Consider the following 27,541-nt stretch of genomic DNA (forward strand, 5'->3'; position numbering starts at 1 on the left):
CTGCTTTATGTTGCATTCTCTTTTGCAGGGAAATCAAGGGAGAAAGATTTAAGAAATTAATAACTCAGTCCTATGCATGTTTAGACAAGAAAAAATGTACTGCAACTCCCAGCATTCCTCAGTGAATCCTACTAACTGAGGAATGCTGGGAGTTGTAGGGTTTTTTCCTCTGTCTAGCTATTACACCCTCATTCAGTGCCTTTTAAGTAAGATCACCAGGAAATTTACAATAACTTATAATACACTATTTGAAAAATTTCTAAAACTTCATCTAAATACTGGGAGAAAAATAACATAAAAACAGAACACCTACATGGCATTAAAATTTCACCAGATTTTTAAAACCTTAGGGAAATAAAAAGAAAGGTACCAAGCAAGTCTTTCAGGGAAAAGAATTCCTTAGGAGGAGGATCATCAGGACTCATCTCACCCTGTTTGATGGGCCTTTCTGAAGAGAACTCTGAAAAAAGTTCACAACACAAATCCCTGTCCCAGACTCAGGTCTTTCATGATATACATCAGCTTTTTGAATTCTGCTTAGTAACCCATCAGGAACCTGTGCCACTCTTCTAGTGTTGGCGTAATAGATGCTTTTCATTTGCCTCTGCAGCTGTGTTGTGTACTAACTGTGGTTTCCAGTCTTCAAAGGCAGCCCCAAGTATTTTGCAGTCATTGAACCTAGCGGTTCCCTGAACATGGATGCATGTTTCCATTAGCTGTATATTTATATGATTTGCATGATCAGAGTCTAAGCTATTCCTGGCAATGCTGGCAGTACACTTCCAGTTAGGGTCAGCTATGGGGGCAGAATTGCAAAGGATGGCTTGTCTACCAGTCACAGAACTTCAATAAGCAACATTGCTAAAATCTTCTAATTTTAATTTCCCTTGAGAGAAGTTCACCGATGCACTTAAAATGGTTTCTCTGGACTCTAGCCAGATTTCACTAAGGTTGAGTTGAAGTTAACTAATAATTGCAATATCCACTGGAGATCATGGATCAAATGCAACAGGGAGAGGGTTCATATTACTTGATACCACAAAATATTTTCCAGATGCTTGCTTGAATAGTCAGGTTAATTCACATGTGCACCAAAGATGTTCATTCTTGGGCTGGGGACCACAAAACCTGCTTGAGCACCTCTCTCAAGCCTGACATACCTGACTATACTCAACCTCTGGGGCCTTCCTCTGGGAGCCAACCACTTGGAGGGTGAGAATTAGGGGAGGCCCTTTTCTGTGATGGCCCCCCGTCCCTGGCACAACTTCACTGCTGTGGCCCACCTGGCACCAAATTTGGCATCTTTTCAGCACCAGGTTAAGACAGTCCCCTTTGTAGAGGCTTTTAAAGATCTCCTGATCATCCAGAACCCTGATGGATTTATCCAAGTAATTTTTTTCTTTCTTCTTGGTTGGGTCCTTTCATTGCATTTTAAATGCTATTTTAATTGATTTTAAAAATGTTTTAAATTTATACTTGCAATTTGTATGCCACTACAATGGCCCATATCTGGGCTCCCTGTGTGGCTAATTAAAACAACACACCATTCTAAAATCAGACATAAAATTAACATATATAAACATATTAAGAACATAACCAGAAATAAAAACATAATATATCAAAATTAAAATATTACATAAATGCATTAAAGTAAGCAAATTTAAATCAACCAAAAAAGGATTAGTTAAAATCAACCACTAAATTTTGTTATAAAAATAGTCAGAAAAGAGGAATGTCTTTGGCTGGCACCAAAATGCTGAGAGCGATGGTGCCAGGTGCACCTCTCTTAGGACCCTATTCCAAAGGTGGGGTGCAACTACTGAGAAGACTGTTCTTCTAGCCAACATCCCGTTCTCCTCCCTAGGGGATAGCTGCTTGAGAAGGACCTCCTCACTAATGGATGGGTAGGGACATTAAGTCTTTATAGACTATGACAAACCCCCAGTTCCCTGGCCCTCTGGGCGATGTTGGTTGAACTGATTACCCAAGTGGACACAACTGGGAAAGAGGGACTCCATCTTCTCCCAATCAGGTCCTGCTGATACATGCTAATTCAGCCCTTTCATAATCATATCATGGGAGAGAGATCTTTGTATAAACTGACCTGCTGTTTAATAACAGCACCACAAAAACCCAAGGGCTTCCTAGTATGAATGCCTGGAACTATTTGGTTAGGGGAGAAACCAGAAGAGGGGACAGATGTAAGATATCAAATGTCTCTTGTCCTGGGCAGATGTGTTAAACCCCTATCACCATATCTCCCTTTACCCATCACTACTTCAATGGGTGTGCCCCAAGGCTCCACCTCTCTCTCCAGCCACTCATTAAAAGACCCCATATAAAAATCAGTCAATCAATCATTCAATAAAATAAAATTTTAAAAAGCCTTCAACCTACTATATATACGAAATATGGTGCTAGAGGAGACCTTGTGAATACCTGGCAGGACCAACTGAAAGAACAAATACCATGGTGCTGAAGGCCCAACAGAAGGACAAACAAGTGGGCCCTAGATCAAATCAAACCAGAATCTGCCCTAGAAACAAACATGATGACAGTGAGGCTATCGTACTTTGGGCACATCATGAGAAGGCATGACTCACTGGAGAAGACAATAATGCTAAGGAAAGGTGAAGGCAGAAGAAGAGGAAGACCATGGCTTGATTCCATAAAGGAAGCCATGGTTTTGAGTTTGCAAGGGCTGAGCAGGGTTGCCAAGGACAGGATCTTCATAGAGCCACCACAAGCTGGAGACAACTTGTGGGCATGTAACAACAAGAAAGAAGTGGGGAGAGATATAGCAATGATAGAGGATATGAGGGAGGGAGAGACAGGAAGGAAGAGGGATAGGGAAAGGATAAAGCTAGAAGCTACGAGGGAAGAAACACTGTGCTAAAGCAGCTGTAAGAACACAAGAAATCGTGAGGCTGGAAAGGAAGATAAAGAAGACTGACCATTTTCCAAGGCTTTGATTTAAAAAAATGTTTTGAAGTGGGGATGGACTTAAGAGTTCATGGGTGCCCTTGGAAATCTGCTCAGGCAAAGTGTAGGAGACCCCTAGATTACAAGGCATATTCTACTGCTAAAAATAGGAATGGCATAAGGAGGTACCAACATGAACATCTCCAGTCTTCCCCAACCTGGTACCTTCCATATGGGTTGAACCATATGCCCAAGTTTCCTGAGCATTGCCCACACTGTTAGGGCTGATGCGAATTGAATTCCAAAGCAACTGCAGGATGCTAGGTACATAGACCTCAATGGGGGATATAGCAGTGATAAGGATGGTTGCTTCCTTGTGCACCAAGATGTTGGATGACGTCAAATCAACGAATGCTTTTTTATCAGTATAAACATAGGCTATAACAAAGCCATTGAGGGAGATATAAACAAGGTGAGATAAATCACAAAACATTTTTCTAGATTTTATTGGGCCCTCTTTTTTTAAATTCTCCGCTTGGAAGTAGTCCAGTTGAACTGAATTGACACCAATCCTAAGGAAATAGTTTGAGTGTTTCAGCCTAGCACAGAAAATGTGAAAACAAACAGGAAGCACTTTTGCTGATTGTAGTGGAAAAGGTTTTTGAAACCATTCCTCTTTCCTCCATCATGCTGTCGCCTCCTGAAATATATGTATTAACATCTTTCTTCAGCATATTGTATTACTATTATTATCAGAAATAATGTTTCTAATAAATTAGGGCAGATGGGGCTTATAAATATTTACCATAAGGTCTTATACTAGGCTGATAGCTCCTTTTGCCAAACCCAAACAAACACTCATTTGTGTGTATTCAGAATGCTTTAAAAGTATATTTTAAAAAGTCACAAAATTGGATAGCTTTAGCATCCAAAAAAAGGTATCAAAATGTTTGGCACTTGAAAATCAGCTAACCATTGAGCAAATGGTTTTTTAAAAAAACCCAAATGGAATGTATAACAACCTCCAACCTACTTCTGAATACCAGGCATAGACAATATTTGTGAATCAAATATATAAAATACTCCTGACCCACTAATGCTGGGTTCTGTGTTTGTAAATAATCAATTAAAACTACATATTCACCTGAGACATCTCATTTCTGTACTGATCCTCAAAGAGAGAGAGAAGGAGATTGTAATATGAAAAAACTACCTGCCTTCTCATTCTTTTCTGAGCCATTAAACTCCAAATCTATTTCTTTCCCTACAACATCTGTAAAAATCCCCTATCAGCAGTAGATATTGGACCTAACAAGGTTTACTCCCTGTCTTGAAATAAATGGGTCATTGCTGCATGTTACTTGGCCAGGAAGGCTCTACTGGTCTGACTACTTAAAAAAAGCTTGATGGGGAGTTTCGAGGAGGAGGAGGATAAAATACAAAGAATTGTATTTAATAAATGTAGTTAATAAATGCTTATACTTTGGTTGCATCATACCCATGCTTCACAAAATGAAGCAGGCATGTCTGTGAGAAGTTGAGTTCCTGGTCATTAAGTGACCAGAAACAACACTCGATAGGAGCCAAAACACTTGATAATATCTTCAAAATGGCACTAGAAGTATTACTGCATTTCTCGAGTCCCAAGAGACTGCAGTTTTTAGTGTTGGGAAGTTGTAATATCCTCCAAAAAAAGTCTTCTGGCAGTGAGTTTCAGTGGAATATAAATGTGCCTTTACTGTGCACTGAACTAACTGCCCTTGGAGTGAGTGTACTGAAAAACATGATGGTCAAAAGCCAAAATTATCTGGCATAAAGATGATCAAATGACTCAAGGAAATTCCATTGTTTCAAAAGAATAACCTGGGGAAACTCTTTACCTGTAATGACATGGCAACTCTCCTCCTATCCAAAAGAAACAGCTTTTCTAAGCTGAAGGTCACAGTTGCTTGTGTATGAATAAGCTACTATGTATACCTTTCCTACCGGAAAATATAGAATAATAAACATTTTTGAACAACAGGACAGCAACAAAGAGAATAAGAAACTCAGAAGAACAAAAATGTAACAAGACAAAACCCTAAGAAATGGGGGAAGGAAGCACATTGATGTTATTTTAGGTGCTTGTAACCTTTATGTTCTCCTCACATGCTAAATGTGCTTCTACAGATGTACAGATGCAGGAATGACTATGGAGCTATAATTTCCCCATTCCCTTTGGTAGGTTACAGCAGGAAATAATACAATCAACTTTAAAAGTTAAATATAGTTGTTTTTAAAGCTTTTGCATTTTAAAAGCAGCAAGCCGTCAAGAGCCAGCCAGTTCGCAGCATGCCTAGTAAGTCATTTGTTGTAAAAAGAGGAGAGAGCAGCCTTTAATGTGCAGCATCACTTGCAGCCTCTGAATGCATTTATTCTTGCCATAAACCTGAGGATATTTATTAGTCTCAGCTCAGCACTGAACAGGTACATGTTTCCTGTTGATGTTCTAGAACCTGAGCACAACAGCTTTCAACTTGGTCTAGTCTTACTTGTACAGTCTTTTATTAAAAGCCATACAGTGCATTTTCTCAAATGTAGCATCTCTTTGAAGGCAAGGAGGGAAAACCTTCATCTGAATAACAGTGGATGGGAAAAGGTTTAATCTATACTGTTTCTACCCCTTTGACATGACTGCTCTTTGAAACATTTTGGATCTCCATTATCTCATCTAGTTTGATCCTAACAGACACTGGTTTGACAAAAGTTTACATATTGCCTATTAATTAATCAAGGTATCAGTGATTGCCTGTTATCACTGGAAGAACTATCTACAGATGTGTATAATTTAAATTATTTCAGAAATCCCATGTACAAAATCAGCAATGAGACATTCAGGACAGGCCTCTTATACCTATTATTTACAGCATCACAAAAATGTAGAGCTCAGAGTAGTGTCACAAGGATACTATCAGACTGAAATCTACACTTCCTGTGGAACATAGCTGGACTTACTTCTGAGTAGAGACATAAACAATTGCACTACGATTATGTAACATGAAGGAGGCACCAGTCATTCTTAGCACAAGGCATATAAAACAGACCACTGAGTTGTACATTAAACCAAATGGTACTATGCCAAAAACAGAGCACAGAAAGGGTCAAAGATAATCAACAGCAGCAATGGCAGGTGGTTTGCACATTAATTAACATACACTGTAATTGAGTGTCTTTCAGTATCCATGACAGTTCCTTGTAAAGCTGAGTGATATATAATCATTCAATGAGAAAGTTTTCCTTTTCACTCATATAAATGATTGCTTGCACAGGAATAATTATGGGCACCGTGGGTGAAGCTTTTGTTCCTGCTTCATGAATCAGAATGTAACACTGTTACGAGGCTTGACTACAGGACTGCAACTAAAAGAACTTTAAAAATAGATGAATAATTGGGAAGACATTTAAAGCTGCTGGCCCACACATGTGGGACACATTATTGTGATCCTTCATGAATTTTCATGGTAGAAAAATGTTCAAGGGTGAATGAACACCACTGTTCATAGCTGGCTTCATCATTCATTGTAGTATTCTCATTACAGCTTTTGTTTCATTGTGAACTACAGTTCCTGAATGTCTGCCTGCAACAAAGACGTTGTATGGTAAAGAGCTGTGTATTGAGGTTGAGATTTACCTATTTAAAGCCTCAAGGGGTAAAAGGCCTTTTACCCCTTTACTGCACATTGGACAATACTGAAAATTCAGAGAAAGCAAAATAAAAATTGATTGCAAAAACAGTCAGAAATTGTTGTTGGAAAGAACCACATTTGGCATTTAAGTTTGCTAGTCTTCTGTTTAAGAATCAGTGAGGAAAGGAGAGGAGTGTTTTTCAAGCATGTATTCAAGCTATTATTATTTGATCACTGATAGATGTTATTACATCAATCCTATGTTTGTATTTCTACTCTAAACCAATTTAACCCAATTTTTAAGAAGCATTTCTACTTGGTATCTTTTTTCTTACCAGAGATTCACTAATTTTACTGATCCTTAACAGTGAAATGCCTATTAATGTTTGATAGAAACAACAATATTGAACAGATTAAAATGTTTATCTGTATCTTGGCAAAATGTTGTGCTTTAGAATTCTGGTATAATTACTATTATGGTTGCCCAAATAAGCTGGTAAACACCAGCAGCTCTTTGTGACAGCTTCCAACATTATGCTTCTTTTCCTGGTTACTGAAACATTAAAAATTTGAGCCTCTCCACTCCTAAACAACCTTATCCTTTGTAAAAGCAACTAGATTATTCTTTTCCTCCCACACCATGGTATCACCTCTGCAAACAATCTGCTCATTCTGGTCTCCAGCATGCAGCACTCTTCTAGCCTCCTGTGCAAGAAAAGGACACTGAAACACTAAACTCAGTGTCCTTCCTAACATGAAAGGCATTTATAGAGAGCAGGCTCTGCATGACATGTTCAGGCACGTCGTTTTAGTTCAAAAAGGCTACTGAATGAGAATACAAATCCCAGCATGCAACGCCATCAAAATAATGGCGGGACGAAGAGCAGCAGCTAGTGCACTACACCTCCCATGATGCTTCTTGGAGGACAAAATTAGAAATCCGGGCTCGCTTCTGCAGTATCACGCTGTATGGGACCTGTAGTCCTTTCGTCTTAACTCCCAGTTTTGTTAGCGGGGGGGGGGGGGGGCTTGGCGCATGCGTCTGCCTTGCGAGGGGGCGGTTCCTGTCGCTTACCGAGGTAATAAAGTTTCTCCTTTGAGGAGGGAAAGGAACGGGGGAGCAGCGGTAGTTCGACCACGGAGAGGAAAAGAGGGCGGGACAGCGCTGGGAGTGGCGGCTGGCCGGCTTCGTCGCGCTCTCTCGGGGCTCCGCAGGAATTTGCTTGGGCTTGAGTGAGTACCGTGCGCCGGAGGAAGAGCAGGGCCGAGGAAGACCTCCCTTCCCCGCCCACCTCCCCGCGCCGGCAAAGGCTTGCTCCGCCGGGGCGGGGAGCGCGCGTGCGAGGCGGGCGGGCTCTGGGCGAATAGCAGGGGAAGGCGCGCGGCCGCCTGGGCTGAGGCGCCTGGCGAGCAGGTCGCGGGGGAGCCGGAGCGGGAGTGGGCGTGCACGCGGTAGGCTTGCCTGGGCGGGTGAGGGCGAGTGGGGCCAGAGGCAGCTGCGGGTACGGTGGAGAAGTGAGGGGTGGGCTGCTGAGAGCGTGGAAGGCAGTGCTGAGAGAGTAGAGGAAGGGTGGCGGCGGCGGCGGCGGAGGAGGGCTGCGACGAGGAGGAAGCTTGCTAATGGATGGAGGGGGCGGTTGGCCGGTAGGCAGTATGTCACTGTCAAGAGTTGGGGGAGAGGTGACGGAGCAGGGCTGCTGGTTGTTGCCTTCTTCGTGCCCTGTTCGTAAGCTTCCTGTAGTCATCTGCCTGGCTGGGTGGTCCTGGCCTGATCAGAGATGGGGCGGCGGCGCTCGCCTCGAGCGTGCATGGCCTTAGAGAGGGGCTTCGTGGAGGATCAGTGCCTGGTAGCCCTGATGAAACCTGCTTGTTCGGAGGCGGCGTGCTCCTGAGGCAAATGGCTGCGAAACATCACCGCGGGAAGGCACTTGGTTGGCTAGTGTGGAGCAGCATGCAAGGCTAGGTGGGCCTTTGGGCTGACCCTGTGGTGCTTCCCTTCACCTTTTTGGCGGGGGAGAGTGTCGGGTTAGCTGCAATTCCCCAGGCCTGGTTGTAGGAGGAGATTAAAGTGAGCGAGGTTACCCGCGACATCGTACGTCGGGCATTAGATGTGCTGGTGCTGAGGTCGAAGAAGGCAGGCTGGGAGAGGCGGAGGGGAAGGAGGGGTGTAATATGGGTGTTGGGGATAACCCCTTTAATAAGTATTTTCTGGAAAGGCTTTCCTCTGATTTTGCTTAGTCCTGCAGCATCTTTATGCTTAAATGCACACCTGCTTTTTACTGTGACTCTGAAAGTGACTTTTTACCTTAAGGGAAACTTCCGCAGTGCATGGTATCATTAACTGGCTAAGTGGCTGAGACTGTGCAACTTCCCCAGTAGTCAGGAGCTGATCTTTGTAACTGGGTAATTTTCGTTACTTCAGTGTTCTGAGTGTGACGCTGTGGAGACTCAGATCTTATCAGCATTGAATCATAAAGTAATTTGGGTTGTGGTTGCATGCTGGGCTTGTGTAAAGGATGGGTGGGGGCATGAATGCTGGCAAAACATTTTCAGTGGGTTTTCACAAGTTGTGCATTTTGTATGTGTTGACACAAATTGGAGTCTTTAAGCAGTTGCTAAAGGAAAAAAAATCTAATTAAAATTGGATTTTAGCTTAATGTTTCCTTTACAATGACTTCAAAAGCATTCTGATATTGGGCATTCCTCATTAATATCTGTAAAAGATCAGTAAAATCACCTTATCTGTATACTGTTTTTAATTGCTAAATGTTATTTTGACTTTCAAAATACTAATGGTTTCTCTCATTTTATTGCATTAAAATATAAGTAAAATAAGAAAGTACTTTTTCAGAATAATTGCTGATTGCAGTATTTGTATAATAGAGGGGCACCGTAATGCATAATAGTTCTCTGAAATGTCTTTTTGAAAGAGAGCAGTGAGGTTATTACCGAGATGTTGACCTTTTTGGGGAGAAAAAATGAAACAGGCCTGGTCATTCCTTGATATTCTGATGAATTCTTATGCACATCTTGTATTTTAGGATCATGCCAGTGGCATGAAGGTAGTTCTGTTTTGGTGCCTGGGAATTGAAATTCATAGCACATTCTGAAATGACAGTTCAGTAAGCATTTAAATAATCATAATAAAATAGTCTTAAATTGCAGTTGTTGTCTTACATGATTACTGTACTCTATGGCAGTTTTTGGAAAGAAAAAGTACTAATTAACACATCATTTGGCATTGTGATAATCACGTTCTGAGTTCAGCCTTTTCTCACATGTATTGCTTTCCTTCTAAGTTAGTTATTTTCAGTAGGCAGTATCCACCTTTGCCAGCAGGGCCCACCCACTAGTACCATGGAGAGCTAGTGGTTCTAAACAAGTGGAAAAGCTCGTTTCTGGAATGGGATAATTTAGTGGAGCTTGAAAAGGGAAGCTTCATTGGCCTGTCCTCAATCAGAAATGAGAGTTTCAACTTGCTGCTGGTGTTGCTTTTAGAATTGCTAGCTTTCTGTTATGTAGGCAATGGATCCCATTTGCACAGCAGATTGGGTGGAAGTGGAACCATAAAAATATGATTCACTGGGTAAGGTGAGACCCAAGGCTCCTTCATACAATGGTACCCAGTTGACTGCAGATGCAGAAGTTGTATTTCTGCTTTCAAGCTGTTGAAGTTTTCTGCTTCTCTGGTGGTTGCACCACTATATGGCTCCTTGCAAAACGTGTGACACATTCAGGGAATCTAGTTGTGTTGTTTCCTAGCGGTGATCACTTTCTAGTAAGAAGGATTCTCTTTCCTTACTACTTTTAGATCTTACACTCACCCATAATTACAACCTTAGTATGCCTGTACTTGAACATACCTTTGGTCAAGAGATTGGGGGTTCCTACTTTGTGCATTTCACAATGCTTTATTCTAATGCTTTCCCTTCAGAGGATGTGTTTGTATAGAACTGTTTTTATTTGTTTTGCTTCATTACAGATACTAGATTTACAGTGGGACTGAACCATTATTTGTAGTGAATCCAGAGTCTGTTTAGCTGTGCTTATGTTGTAGGTCTGACATCTAATATAGAATATAAAGGCTTGAACAGAATGTGAAAGGCCATTCAGTACTATTTCAGCATGAAAGCTTTGCATGCCTTTTCGGAGTGTTGATGCTATCGAATGACCTGTATCTGTGCTTTGTGCCCAAAGTGTGGCTCCTTCCCATGACATCACTTGGCTGTTTAACATGCAAGATTTAGGCGGAATAGAAGCTTCTGGCATGCTATAGTATGATTTCTGATACATTGCTATAAAGAGAAAGAGATCTGTGGCAGTTAGTCCTATAATAGTGCATCTAACAATCCAGGGGGAAAAATGTATTACAAAGAATATAGCATGGATTGTGTATGGCAAGATTCAAGAGCTCTAACAGATATATACACAAACACCTCTGATACATAACAGTTTCTTTCCTGCTGCTGTTTAATTTCAGAAACAGGAATAATGTTTATCTTATCTTCCTTGTACCCAATTTTTGATTCTTGTGCTCTAAGAATTGGCATACCACTTGACTATTTAATGAATTAATGAATCTGTTTTTGAACTTTACATTATGTACAATATAATTGTAATTAAGAATATTCATAGGAGAGACAGCTTGTGTTCCTCTGGTCTGTACCTCACATCAGCCCTAGCCAGCATAATCTGTGGAGATGGATGATGGGATTTGTAGGCCTAAACATCTGGAGAACAAAGGTTGCCTCCCTTACTTTATATGGTAGCATGAAAGTACAGATAGATAACTAAAAAAATTGAAGCTGTTCAGTTTCAGATTTGTTGCATTTTAACTGTATTCAACTAAGTTATCTTAAGGAGTTGCTAGTGGATAAAAGTATTATTCAGTAATTATCTAAATATGAAATGATTTGCATGGTAGTTGGATTTCACAAACCGGTAGTTTACAATGTATTTCCTGCTGAAGCAAAGTAAATAGAATTGCTCCCCTCCCATTCTATTCTATTCTGAAGGAAGGAAGCTGGTGGTGTTACTTTAAAAGCAGGTATACTTCCTTGAGGAAGGTGCAGAAACTTGAAGTGTGTGTGCCATCTAATTTGTGGAGCTGGAGAGGAAACAGTATAATTGAAGTTTGCATGGAAAGAATAGTGGTTCTATTAGTGACATCCATACAGCTTCAAAAATTGGCAGTTTTTTGCACTTTGCCTAGACCTTAAAAATACCAAGAGGTTTTAAATGTAATCTTCTCTAGAATGTATCATTTTATGCTGTGTTCTGCTTTTTCATTATTTTGAACTTTAGTGTGCTTTAATTGTGAGCTTATTTTTTGACTTTATATTGTTCTTTCTCCTGAGAATCCTTGGGCAGAAAAGTGGGATATAAATATAATAAGTAGTGATGATGACAAAGTAATGACAAGAATTAGAGTGGAAAAACTCCAAATGCCCTAGAATTCTAGATAATAGTGTTTATTATCTTAGATGCTAGGAAGCACTTCCTGACAGTTAGGACCCCGAGGGTGTGGAATGGGCTTCCACGGGAGGTGGTTGAGGCCCCATCGGTGAGGGTGTTCAAGGATAGGCTGGACATGCACATGGTGAGCATGTTGTGAGCGGAGCTGGCTGATGCCGGAGGTCAGACTAGATGGCCCAGGAGGCCCTTTCTGACTCGCGCTGTTTCTATGTTTCAGGAATTGGAAGCTTTTTTTTTTTTTTTGCAAATTCCAATACATTACTGCAATGCACTGGTTATTACTATTCAAACTAGTCATGACAAAATGAAACTTCATACAAAATAAGAAAATATGAGCATAGTTTCCTAAAATCGTGCTAATTTTCCTTGAGATTCACTCTTTTTTAATACATAAACATTGGTGGTGTATTTGATAAATGTTTTGTATCACAGAAAGGCGAGAGAGGATGACAGTATAGTATGGATGTTTCCCAGTATGTTATTTTCTAGGAAAATGTGTGATGTTCTTCCCTGTACTGCATATATCAACAAATATGTACCTACCAGACACACATCTTTGATAGTAGATATAGTAGATGCTTTGATAGTAGAAGCATAATTCTTAGGGTATCAAGAGTGATCGTACTCCTTGATGGACTTAGTCTGGATTCAGGAGTCAGTTCAGATGTTTTAATTTTGTGCTAAGCTTCTATTAATATAATTCTGAAAATTATGCTGTAATTTTAAATAAGCTTTGTGCTAGAAATAAATTCAGTTCAGCAGGTGTTTTCAGGCTTTAGTGGGACTTGATACCAGTATAAAAAAGCAAGATTGCAGACCACATACGAGATGTCATAGATTGACATAGGACATTTCTTCTGAATAACATTATGTCCTAAATTGACAGTGCTATTAAGGAAGGATCTGAGTAACACCCTTACTAATTGATTTATGAATTAAAGTATAACTTGCTGCTAAAGCATTCCTAGCAGGTGTGCCATTATTTTTTCCTTGAAGACTGTCTCTGGGGATGAAAATTCCGTTATCTCCTGGGGGGGGGGGGTCATTTTACTGATGATATATTTGGCCTTGAATGTTTTTTGTTAATAGATCCAGATAGGTATTAGCTCCATGTTTCAGTGAAGAACTGTTATCGCAGGTCTGATTCTTACCAATAAGTATGACCATTTTAAAATCCAAGATGTTAACTAAAGCATATAAAACCTTGTAATATGTCTTTTTCAGAGTGTGGAATAGAAATGTGCACATTTCCTTAGCTGTTCCTCATATTGTGCTGTATCTGAACAGTTTTCATCCTCATATGTCTTTAGCCTTTAAAGTTCATATTTTTTGTTGAGACATAGCATTATATATTCAAAATACAGTCTATAATCTCATGGGGTTAAGCATACCTAGGAACCGGTCAGGTATTTAAGCCTCTGAAATTGGAGTGGCTGGAGTGAGGTGTAAGGAGTGAACTTGAGCACCATTGTATCTAAAATACAATGTGCACCATGCTTCTTAGCTGAATGGCCATTTTCATTGTCTAGATCGGGTCGGCAACCTTTAACACTCGAAAGAGCCATTTGGACCTGTTTCCCACACAAAAGAAAACACCGGGAGCCGCAAAACCCTTTTGACATCTAAAATGAAGATAACACTGTATATATCATTTTTTACCTTAACGCTATGTATATCTTCATTATGATTTAGCTGCAGCTCTTGTTCAGTCACTAAAACCTGTTATTTTTAATCTTACATTATAAACTAGTAGGACTCCTTTCATATATTTTGAATAGGAGAACAGCTTCCTGAAGAGTCAAAGTCAGTGCTAAAGGGCTACATGCATTAAACAGCAAACCCCATAAGTTCGTCAGCAGTAAAAGCAAATGAATCTACCCACGTACCATTAAAAGTTTGGTTTTCTTCAGAAACTTTTCTTCGATTTATCCATGGTTGGCCTACCAGGGTGGGGGGGAGCTCAGTAAATCTGCATGGCTCCCACTGTGCCGGAGATATAGGTGTGTTTGATTAGCAGATAAACAGTCAAGTGCTGTGAATTGTGCCAGGTCCCAAGCACAGATTTTAACATTCAGATGAAGGAGATTACATTGGGACAAAGAGAATCAGCGGGGTTCATGTAACATGAGAGCCTGCAGGAAGCTTGTTTAGAAGAGGAATGTAGCGAGTTACTTAACTAGCTGATTTACTTAACTAGCTAGCTCTGCGTTCCTGAGTGGAGCTTGGAGCAGATCAGCGGCTGTGCTGGCCTGTGTTTTGAGCAACGGAGCTGCAGCAGAGGGGTTGAAGAGCCACGTGCGGCTCTGGAGCCGCAGGTTGCTGACCCCTGGTCTAGATAAAAGCACCAGGGTGGGGTGGGGGGAGGTTGGGTGACAATAGGAATTGGGTAGAGGGCCTTGGCATGCCCCTTCCCTCCTCTCCAAGTGCATTTCTGTCCTTGGAAAGGCAGCCTGCCCATTTCTTCCACACTGGCTATGAGGGGACAGGACAGGGGCTTGGTTTTCTGAATCCAAGCACCAACGCCAACGAACTTTGCTGGGACTCCAAATGTTTTTATGGCCTTCCAGACAAAGTTGAGAGGCCATTGGATTGTAGCCTTAAGCTTAATTAGTTGTGTAGGCTGTATACTTAATTCTGCATCACTTACAGAATTTTGGCTAATGTCATGAGCTGGTCCCTTCCTTCCCTCTGGTTCCAAAACTCAAGACAATCATTTAGAATGTAGTTCCTTTTTTGAAACTCAGTTGTTTGAATTCTGTGTAGCCTTATTGCTGAAGTTAAAGGAGAAGCAGCCACTCATGTAAAAGGTTGACTCCAAACTAGAAACCTTCTCTCTGTCCCTCTCTTTCAGTAAAGCTTCTGGTTTCACCCTCAGGCTGGCTCTCACTAATGGAGAGCAAGACTGCTTGAATGACGAAGCTCCTCTAACTGGGGGCTTGTTTCTCCCAACACCACGTTACTGGATCAAGGGCTGGGCCTCGCACCTACTGTCTTTCCCCTCCTGAAAACCCTTCCACCCCTTCCAAAGCAGACTCACACTCTGCCTGAGAAACTTAACTAGGTAATTAGTGAGCTCTTCTACTTCTCCCTGCTCCTCTCCTTCATCTTCAGAATCAGAAAAATCCATCTGAACAGTTTGCAGTGATCGAGAGACAGGTCCATTTTCTGTAAACAATTTTAAGTTCAAGTAGAGTTGGGAAGCTTTTCAGTTGACTTGAACATTCTCTTAATGTCAAATATAAATATGCTGGACGTTTAAAATTAGCATTATATTATCTGGTAGCATTTCATGACAGTATCATCCATGTTTGCATTGTAATAATAAGCATACACTTCTTTTTAATACTTGCTATATACCAGGGGCGGCTAGACTTGCTCAGTGGAGGAACCACATGTGGTAACAGTCAGGTGTTTGAAAGCCACAAGACATGAACACATATTTTTATTTATTTATTTAGGTCAAACTGACGTTGCTACACTTTTTCAGGCTAGTTACTGCTACTATAGAGGCCTTGTGAGTTTCCCTCTTGGCTGTGAATTGTTGAAAATCTGGCTGATACATTGTCAAGGCTGTATTAATTCGTTCTGTTGAAGTCACATAACTGAAGTAGCATGGTTGGTTATCACAGCAGGAGACTCACGTCTTGTTCCCTGCTTTTGTTTGCACCGGCTCAGCTCTCAGAAGTTGCGTCAGGCTTTTTCAGCTCCTCAGTGAGCTGTAAAATAAACTCAGAGATGCATGTGACTCATGAGCCTAGGTTTGGCCATCCCTGTTATATACAAGTATTTATTTAACTGAAAAAAAATGGCTGGGTTCAGACACAATCCATGGTGTCTTTTTACCATTAGGCTATTGTATTGTCCAAACCTAGTTGAAACCGCAATAAAAAACAGAAGTTTGTTTTATGGTTTTCTTTTCCATATTGCCATGGCTTGTCATGTTGTCTGAATCCAGGAATATGGTTTTCACAGACCTAGTATGTAACTACCACAGAATCACCTGGAAAGAATGCCAACTACAGGAGCTGCTCCAACCATCCAACCTACAGTATATCGCAGAAGTGAGTACATCCCTCACATTTTGTAAATATTTTATTACATCTTTTCATGTGACAACCCTGAAGAAATGACCCTTTGCTACAATGTAAAGTAGTGAGTATACAGAGCTTGTACAACAGTGTAAATATGCTGTCCCCTCAAAATAACTCAACACACAGCCATTAATGTCTAAACCGCTGGCAACAAAAGTGAGTAGACCCCTAAGTGAAACTGTCCAAATTGGGCCCAAAGTGTCAATATTTTGTGTAGCCACCATTATTTTTCAGTACTTCATTAACCCTCTTGGGCATGGAGTTCACCAGAGCTTCACAGGTTGCCACTGAAGTCCTCTTCCACTCCTCCATGATGAAATCATGGAGCTGGTGGATGTTAGAGACCTTGCACTCCTCCACCTTCCGTTTCAGGATGCCCCACAGATGCTTGATAGGGTTTAGGTCTGGAGACATGCTTGGCCAGTCGATCACCTTTACCCTCAGCTCCTTTAGCAAGGCAGTGGCCGTCTTGGAGGTGTGTTTGGGGTCTTTATCATGTTGGAATACTGCCCTGCGGCCCAGTCTCCAAAGGGAGGGGATCATGCTCTGATTCAGTATGTCACAGTACATGTTGGCATTCAAGGTTCCCTCAATGAAGTGTAGCTCCCCAGTGCTGGGATCACTCATGCAGCCCCAGACCATGACATTCCCACCACCATGCTTGGCTGTAGGCAAGACACGCTTGTCTTTATACTCCTCAGCTGGTTGTCGCCACACACGCTTGACACCATCTGAACCAAATAAGTTTATCTTGGTCTCATCAGACCACAGGACATGGTTCCACTAATCCATGTCCTTAGTCTGCTTGTCTTAAGCAAACTGTTTGCGGGCTTTCTTGTGCATCACCTTTAGAAGAGGCTTCCTTTTGGGATGATAGCCCTGCAGACCAATTTGATGCAGTGTGTGGCATACGGTCTGAGCACTGACAGGTTGACCCACCACCCCTTCAACCTCTGCAGCAATGCTGGCAGCACTCATACATCTATTTCCCAAAGCCAACCTCTGGATATGATGCTGAGCATGTGCACTCAACTTCTTTGGTCGACCATGGTGAGGCCTGTTCTGAGTGGAACCTGTCCCATTAAACTGCTGTATGGTCTTGGCCACCGTGCTGCAGCTCAGTTTCAGGGTCTTGGCAATCTTCTTATAGCCTAGGCCATCTTTATGTAGAGCAGCAATTCTTTTTTTCAGATCCTCAGAGTTCTTTGCCATGAGGTGCCATGATGAACTTCCAGTGACCAGTATGAGAGAGTGAGAGTGATACCACCAAATTTAACACACCTGCTCCCCATTCACACCTGGGACCTTGTAACACTAACTAGTCACATGACACTGGGGAGGGAAAATGGCTAATAATGCCCAATTTGGACAGTTTCACTTAGGGGTGTACTCACTTTTGTTGCCAGCGGCTTAGACATTAATGGCTGTGTGTTGAGTTATTTTGAGGGGACAGCAAATTTACACCATTATACAAGCTGTATACTCACTACTTTACATTCTAGCAAAGTTTCATTTCTTCAGGGTTGTCACATGAAAAGATATAATAAAATATTTACAAAATCTGAGGGATGTACTCACTTCTGTGATATACTGATTTGCTTATTACCACACTACTAAAATTATATTTAAAGTACTTTACCATTATTAATCAAATATGAGGCAATATTGTCTACTCAGATGGCCAATCCTAGTTATAGTATTACTTAAACACCTTGTTTGTGGTGTGTTGATACCCCATAGAAACAGAGTGAGTCAGAAGGGGTCTCTTGGGCTATCTAGTCTGACCCCTGGCTCCAGCCGGCTCTACTCACAACATGCCCATCATGTGCATGTCTAGCCTATCTTTGAACACCCTCACTGATGGGGCCTCAAGCACCTCCTGTGTAAGCGCATTCCATACCCTCGGGGTCCTAACTGTCAGGAAGTACTTCCTGGCATCTAAATTGAACCTGGGTTCCCTGAGCTTTGCTCCATTGGAGCACGTCCTGCCTTCCTCTGCAAGGGAGAACAGGTCTCTACCCACCTCCGTGTGACACCCCCTCACATACCTGTATGTTGCCAACAGGTCCTCTCTGAGTCTCCTCTTCTCCAGGCTGAAAAGACCCAGTTCCCTCAGTCTTGCCTCATATGGCTTTCCCTACAATCTGGCCACCATCCTTGTGGCCCTATGCTGCACTGACTCTAACCTGGCTATATCCTTCCTGTAATGAGGGGCCGAAAACTGAACACAATACTTGCGGGTGCACCAGAGTCGTATAGAGTGGTAGCAATACCTCTCTAGAAGCCACACTTCTGGCTATGCAACTAGGGGGGGTGACTCTAATCTGTGCTCCTAAGTCCCCGGCCTCATCTAATCTCCCATGCGGATCTCCCCTGTCCTGCTTTGGGGAGAACAGAGAGGCAAAATAGTCATTTAGCATCTGTGCCTGTTCCCTCATATCAGTCACTGGATCTCCTTCCTCCTTATTTAGTGGTCCCACCACTTGTCTCCCTTCCTCTTCCTATTTACATGCTGATAGAAGCCCTTTTTGTTGCTCTTGATATTCTTGGCAAGTCTCAGCTCTTAATCAGCCTTAGCCTTGCAAAGCAGACGGGTGTCCCCCTCCCACTATACCCTTTTGTCTATTTGCCCCAGTACCCATTTCCTATTTAGGTTCCTCTTGCATCTAATCCTTCTAACCACCTCCTTTTGCATCCATGGTGGCCCTCTCCTTCACCTCCCCACCTCACTAACTAGAGGTATCGTCAAGGCTTGCGCCTCCAAAACCTCCCTTTTGAGTGCTATTCACCCCTCCTCAACTCGCTTGCCTTCCAGTAACCTATCCCAGGAGACTTTCCTTAGTCTGGCCTTCAGTTGGCCAAAGTTGGCCCTCTTAAAAGTCTCAGCTTCTAGTGCTCGACCTGCTGCACATCCCCATTCCCCTGATCTCAAACCAAAGGATGGAGTGATCACTTGCATCCAGTAATAGTCTTGGGTTTATATATTTCTGAGCAATGTTTAGTATGATATCTTATGTAAGCAAGGCTGTGACTTCTGTATCCATTAAACCTGTCCAGAATAAAATATACTAACTCAGTGTATGTAAGTTAGTTTATTATTTTGATTTTACTTCACAGAATTCAGTTTGTCACATATCAAGCCAAATGTGATCACTTTGTTTGCTTTTAAGAACTGTAATTTTACTTTGGATAGTGCTCTGCTTTTTCCTTAGAAATACAAAGTGGTAAGCAGTTGGTAGGAGACTTATTGCTGATTTGAACAGTGGTAGAAGGGCACAGGTGAAAGGTTTGTACTTGCAGAAACAGAGAGGAGTCTAGGAAAAAATATTGGGCTAGCACATTGCTCCTCAGACAGTGAGGAAGAGGAGTGAGCCAACTTTTTATTTTATTTTGCTTGATTCTTGGCTTACGCGTGAAGCAAACATTGTGGTTTAAAATAAATTCTAGGCAATTGCTCACAACTCACCTACAAATGCTAATTACTTGCGTTTTTCAGCCAGCCTGCACATTAAATGCTAGGCATTGGAGCAAGTGAAATGAAATAGTTGTTCACCCAGCCACATAGGAGGAGGAGAGAAGAGGAAAGAGTTCTCACTTTATCTCTTGGACTTATTCCGTAGACAAATATAACTTATCTTTTGGAGAATTAGTCACAATGCAGTTTTAACATTCTGGCTAATTTTAGATGTCATTTTTTGATTCCTCCAATGGCAATCCTGATTTGGATATAAACAGCAACCTATGATTCAATTTAATTAGGATGTTAATGTTTAAGCTATGTGCTCAAAAGTGGAGGAAATGCAAGGGCACTGTGGTCATTTTTGTTACTTTGTGAAATGTTACTCTAACAGAAATGAGCTCACAGTACTTTTGGATCTTTGTAAATGTCTGAACTCAGAGACCTTTTGACATCCAGTGCAGAACAGAAAGAGCAACTTAGGTGATTTTCACTTTCCCACTCCTTTTCCTGTGTGTGTGTGTGTGTGTGTGTTTTGCTAAATGGGCTTTTTTAGCTGTCTTACTGGAACATTTTGGAGAGGGAAAGGAGATTGGAGCGGCTTCAGAATATCTCAGACCCTGCTGACTCCAGTCTCCTCCTCTGCTTCCTTTAAACCCTCTCCAAATTGTTTTCCTAGCTTTGGAGGCAACCCAGTCTAGTTCTTTATTCACTGGTTATGAGGGGATAAGGAGAGGAGGCTAGAACTCTGATTCCCAGCTCTGAGGTCAGAGTGCTATCCCCTTCAGCAGTCTAGCTGGAGTTTGAATGCATATGTGTATGTCTGTCCCTGTCAAAAAACTTTGAGGGGCCTTGTCAAAATAAGCATTTTAAAAGGAAGCCTGAATTTAGACAGCTCCTGTAAATGGAATGGCTCTCACTTCCCACGTACCTAGAACCTAGGGAAAGGTTGAAAAAGGTGCAGGTCACTGAGGAGCATCTGGTCAAATCTTAAAAATTAGCAGGTAAGTGCAGGCCACCAGTTTTCACCAATATTTTTGTGACTTTGCTTTTACTTGGCAACTCACTGTTTGACAGTTGTAAGGTGAAGCAAAGCAACAGTTAACTTCTTTGTGGCTTTCCCCTCCCCTTTTAGTCAGTGTTCCTGGATGGTGCACCTTGCACTTTGACAGGCAACACTTTTCAAGCCATTGTTGAGGCAAGACTTTTCATCTTTACCACCTGGAAGTATGGGAACCACAATTACAGAAGTCCAAAATATATATAAAAAGGCAAGGACATTTGAACAAATTTGAGTTCTTTTTTTTTTTTTAATGACCAACCAGTCACAGCTGCCGAAACCATTTAGCTTATTGAAAGGGTGATTTCATGACATGCATACATAGCTAAAATGTCATAACTTGTTCTGACAAAAAGTATAATAGTTATGCCTGTACACCCAACTACACTCAGCAGTGGATGGTGTTAAGGCACCTTAGCAAACAAGTATAGATCTTCAGATTTTAATGCAAATATTTTGATTAACTCACTAAAATGGTATACTTTCTCACTTTTGAACAAGCTTTTTAAGCAGTTACTAAATTTAAATATCAAAGACATGCATGACAATGGTAGTGTCCTCTGCAGCAGAACTAGTCTTGAATCCCCATCTTTCTCCAATTGCTACTACTTTTATCTGCTGCTGTTTTTTGTTTGTCTTAGAGCCTTAAAAATGTGTAATTGCAGTTGCATTCTTTTAAAATGGCCCCAGAAAATTGCGCAATTGTCTACAAATCACAGCAACTGTTACTGTATGTATTCTGAAAAGAAAACATGAAAGAGGTGAAATTAATAAATTATTAATTAAGTGGAGGATCTCCCCCCCCCCTCCGGTTGTACATACTTCTGCTGCTTTATTCTTCCTTTTGGTGCTTTTCAATTGGCAACTTGGCAGTTGGTCAGTGGCAAGCAACAGTGTGCCCATTAGCCTATATCAGCCTTGTCAGTTGCTATGTATTTTACTTATTCTACTTAGCAGTTTTCTTTGACAGTTGAAACATATAAGGAAATTGACCTGTCAGACAGCTGTAAGAACACTCTTGTGCAATTGTAAAAGATTGATGACAATAACAACAAAAAACAGAGTTGCGTAATTTCCTGAGGCTTCACTTTTTCTTTTTTAAAAAGACTGATGAACCAGTGACAGTTCCAGAATACCATTTGAGCACTGGTGGTGACAAGGGCAAGGAAGTGTGGGGTATTATGCTGCTGTTCTCAAGTAGCTTGCTAGCTGATCCTCTCAATCTACCACCATGAAATTGTTCTCTGAGGTTTGCAGGACATAACAACTGCTGTAGATCAAACAGCCTGTGGGATGTGCTGAGGGCTGTCAGAGTGGCTTGTTGCCAAAAAGTCAGCCTGTGGAAAGTGGTCTGGGTTCAGACTTTGTGCAACCCATCTTAGCTAATTATCCATGATGGATGGTTGTGTAATTGAGTTAAAGGAGGCTTTCTGTTGAAATAAAGATCTAATCTGATTATTCATCTAATAGGAAATATTTATACTCTATCCAAACAGCTATTCATACTTGAAATTAATTTGCATTGAGAAAGCAAGTATCTGCCTTTAGATTGATAGCTTGTAGTATTCCCTGGATTCAGATATAAGTTGTTTTATTAGTATTAGTAGCAGAAGGGATTACTCTGTGAATTTATACTTGATTGGAGGCTTAGAGGATAAGGAGGGCAAACAAATAATAATTAAATATAATCAAGAATGCCAGTTTGCCCCTTTTATTTCTTTGTCCCTAATTCTCCTGCTCCACCTCTTTCTTAGCCCTCCCAGTATTTCTTCATTAATAGCACTCACTCTCTTTTTGCCCAAACTTTAAAACAGTAATAAACATGAGAAAGAATGTAGAAACTTCACACAGCAATCACATGTGAATGGCTGGATCTGGGCTATACCTGGTCATATGGAAAGAAGACAAAGCACCAGCATATTTTAGAAAGTCTGGTCTAGGATTATATTCTGGTCTAGACTATATTCAGACAGAACAACAAGCCACATTGGAAGCCACTTTGGTATAGTTGTCATGTTGTCTGAATCCTGTTGGGTACTTATTTCATGTTACTATTGGTTTCCATGGCAGTACAGAGAGAAACAACAGGCTATGTATGGTTTCCATGCTTCACCATGGCTTATTTTGTCATCAGAACCAGAAACATGATGGTCATGGAGTTACCACAGAGTCCTATGAAAAGAGTGGTTGCTGCTAGAGATGTTCCTGTATGCAGTCTCTGCTATCCTGATCCGCCTGGCAATTGATGGGTCAGCTCTAGTTGGCTGTTCCACATGTCTCCTGCCTCTGGCTTTCCCGCTGTTCTCCCAGTGCCCACCTGCAGTTTTGGGAATGCCACTGGCAGTAGAGAAGCATGGTATGCTGCCTCAAGCAGTGACCTTGGAGGCAGGTGTGCTTGGCACTCCTGTCTGGTCACAGTAGTTCGCACAAAAACTGCTTCTGAGCTGCTTTGCTGTAGCTTTTCACATACCAGCCAGAAGAGACTGCTTTTGTTAATACCTGGCATGCCTTTCTCTCTGATGCAGCCACCCTTTCCCTCAATCAAATCCCTGTGATGCTGCAGAAATAACACATTTTGCAACAGTGGTGTGGTTCTTGTGAAGAGGACTGGCTGTAAGGATGGGTGGAGAGGACTGGGGACAGCAGCAGATTGAGGTGTTCACAGCACAGCCTGGCACAGGAGAGGGTGCCTGCCAGAGCTGCCTCTGTGCATCACAGTGTGGATGCAGGTTGGCAAGGGGCTTCTGAGAATGATGGTGTGGAGCACTGGATGACCCTGGCTGCAGCCATGGTGTGGGAGTGGGAGGGTATAGTGTGTCTGCACTGATGCCTTTGGGTGCCTGACTGCAGGGGGCAGGGCATACTCTTCCAGCATGTGAGAGTTCTGTGCACAGGGAAACAGGAACATAACTCCAGCAAGGGAGGGGCAGGACAGAGGTGTGCATGTGGGTGGGTATGCTTATATGTTGGTAAAGAGAATGGCAGCACATTGGAGGCTAAATTGCTACTCTAGTGAGTAAGTGGTTGCCTTGGCTGAGCAGGATTCCCCCCCCCCCCCGCCAGCAGCAGGTTGAGGACATGCCCAGGGGAGTGTGTGGGTCAGTTAAGAAGCATCTGGCAAAGTGGGCAGGAGCAAGGCACTCTGGGATTGAATTTCAGTTACAGAGGCTGATGAGATACGTGCTGCCATTTGGGGAGAAATGAGGAAAAGGGGGACATGGAATCATCTGGAAGCTTCAGCCAAATAGGCTGCACTGCAGCGTGGTTTAGCATCATATGTGAACAGGGCCTATATCTTAGTTGTTTGAGGTGCTACTGCAGCATTTTCATGTAATTCTGTTATTTTTTTACATTTTATGGTAATGTTATGTATTGCAGTGCACTTTAACACTTGTAAGAAAAGATGGGTTTTGACCAGCATTTGGTATAACTTCATTAATGGTTTTCACCAAGTTCAGTGATACACCAAAATATATTGAATGCAAATATTTGTTAGACCTTTGCTACAAATATGGAATTTGGATTTCTCACAAGTGGGAATAATTTGAGTAATGCTTTTTTGTGAAAAGGAACTACTGAGAATTGTGTTTGTTAAATGAAATTAGCTGTTGGACAAGTATAATTAATATATTTCTAGTAAAGTAAATACTTTCTACTTTTTGTTTTGCAGTGTAATGTTCAAGTTCAGAAATGCCTTATGTGGATCGTCAAAATCGTATTTGTGGTTTTCTAGATATTGAAGAAAATGAAAATAGTGGAAAGTTTCTGCGGAGATATTTTATACTGGACACAAGAGAAGATAATTTGGTATGGTACATGGATAATCCACAGGTAAACCACTATGGAATATCTTTTTAAATTCTTGCTATTTAATAGCAGTATTCTTGGGCTGAATTTAACTAGAAGATTTTGAGAAAAGTGCTGACCTGTAACCCTTCTGTTTGAGTGTTGGTTATGTTAACTATTCTGTTAGAATTAGGGGGCAAAGTGAAAATTTATCTGAATTATTCATATGATTCCTATTTTGTACTTTAGTACCTTAGAGTAGCCTTCTCCAGGCTAGCACTTTTTCGATATGTTGGGCTATAATATTGATCCCAGCGTTTTAATCCAATGCACCTGGAGGGTACCATGTTTGCTAAGATTGCCTTAGACAACAGACCTAGTCAGATTTATTTGAAAATATTTTCTACTGAAAGTAGTGATTGGGGATTAGAGTTTTAGGAAACTGATTGTATACTGAACATCAACTACCTGGGGATCTTGGGCTAAATATGTGCTCGTTTATTTATTAAATTTATATTCTGCCTCTTTTTCCTTTCAAAGAACTCAAGGTGACTTACATAATTCTCCTTCTCTGAATCTTATCCTCACAATAACAAACCTGTGAGGTTGACTGGAGTGAGGGTCTGTGACTGGTCCAGAGTCGCCCAGTTAGCTCCATGGCTGAGTGGGCACTAGAACCCAATTATCCTGAGTCCCAGCTCAGCAGTCTTAACCATTGCACCAAGTACACACCAAGTCTGTCCCCAGTTAACATTCAAGAGATAAATGCAGTGTGGGATTTGTGTTAGATTTAATTATTGGACTTGGCAACGGGTCATTTCAGAAGTGGTTCTTTGGATTACAAACCCTAAAATTTGTTCCAAAAATACTAGGTTAGAGAAATTTTATTTTCAGTGAATTGTACTTTTGAAGTAATTTATCTGAAATTTTGAAGGAGATGTATTGTCTTAAGTGGTAGCACTTATTTTGCACTGTAATGCTTTTTCTTGATTGCAGAATCTTCCTTCTGGATCTCCATCAGTTGGTTCCATTAAACTTACCTACATTTCAAAGGTATGCAGATAGTCTTCAAAACATTACATTTTTAAATTTATAGGACCTTTTGATAATACTTATGTTTTGTGTAATTTGAAGTAAAAGTTTACAAATTCGGCACAGTAAATTAACACTTTAATTGAAGACATGTTTCTTTGTAGCCATTGCTTTTTAAGATGAGAGAGAGAAAGGAACTGCAATTTTTTAAACAGTAGTTTATATCAGCAAGTCAACATTGTAAAAAATGGTTTGAAGTTGCTTTGTTTGCACAGAACATGGATAAAACTAACCACAGTTTTTTCTCAGCTAGGACATAGATACCATGTTTACATGATCAAAACTGTTCACTGGATAGAATTTGCATATTCAGTGTTGGAGAACAGCTTCTTGTTCCTTGTGAACCTAGATAGTGGGGGTTGTGTGAGGGTTAAATAACCCTCACATAATCCATGTCCTGTTATTGGATTATCCAAGAATTGTTTAAATTGCACACAATGGCCTCTGCTTGTTTGTAAAGCAAACTGTGGCCAGTATGGTGAACTGTTTGACCTTGCAAACTGACCCAGTGGCTGCAATCAGATGATAAAAATCTTGGCTTAATAAGCTAGTATATGCTTCATGTACCAGTATGCCAATCTTTGCTTTCACATTGCACATTTGCATGAGCTTGCTATTAAATCCAGATGGGGACACTATGGTTAATATTTTCTGAACGAGCTAGGATTTAGAAGCCAAATTTAAACCATGGCTGATTAAACCACAATTTGCTTGTCTAAACCTGACCAACAGTGATTAGTTTAACAACGCAAACATTTTGAATCATCTTGTGGCCATACCAAAAGAGAGGAGTGCACAAACTGAACTCCTGTTACTGTAATGATAAATCACAGTTTAATGTTACCATATTTTTCCATCTCTAAGATGCCCCCATGTATAGGATGCCCCCCACTTTTCCTACCAATCTCCAGCGAGCAAGCTGCTGCCGCCCCCCACACGTGCCAGTCTCCCCCCCAGCTTGCCTGCCCTCCCACCCCCATGTATAAGAAGCACCTCCATTTTTAAGTAAATGTTTTTAAGAAAAAGTAGTGTCTTGTACACAGGAAAATACAGTATGTTGGAACATCTGCCATCTGCTGCTTTAAATGTAATGATTTTAGGTAAGAAAACATTCAAAATATACTTGTGAAGTTGAATAAAATTAGAATGATAGGAAACATATACATATACAAAATGCATGGATAGCATGTATTTAATTGTGAGTGAATTGTGAGTGGAATGGAAGTTAAGCTAGTTGTATCTCATTTACTTTGAGGACACTGTTACATTGGATGTAGAATATAAATAAAATCATTATGAAGCAAATTCATAGTACTGTAAATATTGGATCCAATATTCAAAGTTAGTTCTATTAGCCACAATAGCATTTTATTGTGTTTTATTGCATTATTAAAAATAAAACACAGGATTGAATATTAGACAAAATACTTCCAAATGTTGCAAAATATGGCATCGTTGATAAGATTAGATTTAGGTATCTTGGGCTTACAGCTTCATCTCATTGAGAACACCTATAATTATTTTTATTCTTATCAAGTTAATAAGTATACCATATAGGGTAATGTATATGCTAAGGTATACATTGTCTAGTTTATGTCCATAAAGTAGTGGACCAGTTTTCATGTGAAGCTAAATAATATAGCATACAGGTGGCTGAGTTAGCTATACTTGACTGAAGTAAGGGCTACCCTTGTGTTCTCTTCCTGGAGGAAGTCAGGAAAAGGAATGGATCATAGATCAGTTCTGCTTTCCTTAGTTCCTGTCTTAATATGTACAAATTAGGAATCATGTTTTAAAATGAATTCTAGTTCTTTAAACAAGCTAGCATCATAAGCCATATTTTGGATTGGCTTGTGTACCATTTGTCTAGAGTTTATTTTTATACCATGATTCCTACTTTGTATATAATGGCAAACTGGAATTGAGGAAAATTATCCATAATTGAATTGTGAAGAGTAGAGGAAGAATGCTCAAGCTTGAAGCTTTGTTGGGG

At 40.9% G+C, this 27,541-nt stretch overlaps 1 protein-coding gene across 8 annotated transcripts in view; it reads left to right on the forward strand.

Moving 5' to 3' along the window:
* Positions 1-7,628: 7,628 nt before the first annotated feature.
* The window catches only part of PLEKHA1 (pleckstrin homology domain containing A1), a 65,718-nt gene continuing 45,805 nt past the window's right edge, over positions 7,629-27,541 (forward strand). For 3 of the 8 annotated variants that reach the window (XM_044440446.1, XM_044440455.1, XM_044440405.1), the window contains exons 1-3: positions 7,689-7,820; positions 24,341-24,501; positions 25,453-25,509. In XM_044440446.1, the coding sequence (XP_044296381.1) occupies positions 24,361-24,501; positions 25,453-25,509 (198 nt within the window). In that variant the 5' untranslated portion in view covers positions 7,689-7,820; positions 24,341-24,360. Of the gene's footprint in view, positions 7,667-7,688; positions 7,821-7,953; positions 8,040-8,212; positions 8,232-8,472; positions 8,551-24,340; positions 24,502-25,452; positions 25,510-27,541 lie in introns of those variants that run through there. The other 5 variants (XM_044440419.1, XM_044440415.1, XM_044440436.1 and 2 more) reach the window with 5 other exon arrangements.

The sequence above is a fragment of the Varanus komodoensis genome, unplaced genomic scaffold, assembly GCF_004798865.1.
Source record: "Varanus komodoensis strain SLA01 unplaced genomic scaffold, ASM479886v1 scaffold1, whole genome shotgun sequence".
Taxonomy (NCBI): domain Eukaryota; kingdom Metazoa; phylum Chordata; class Lepidosauria; order Squamata; family Varanidae; genus Varanus; species Varanus komodoensis.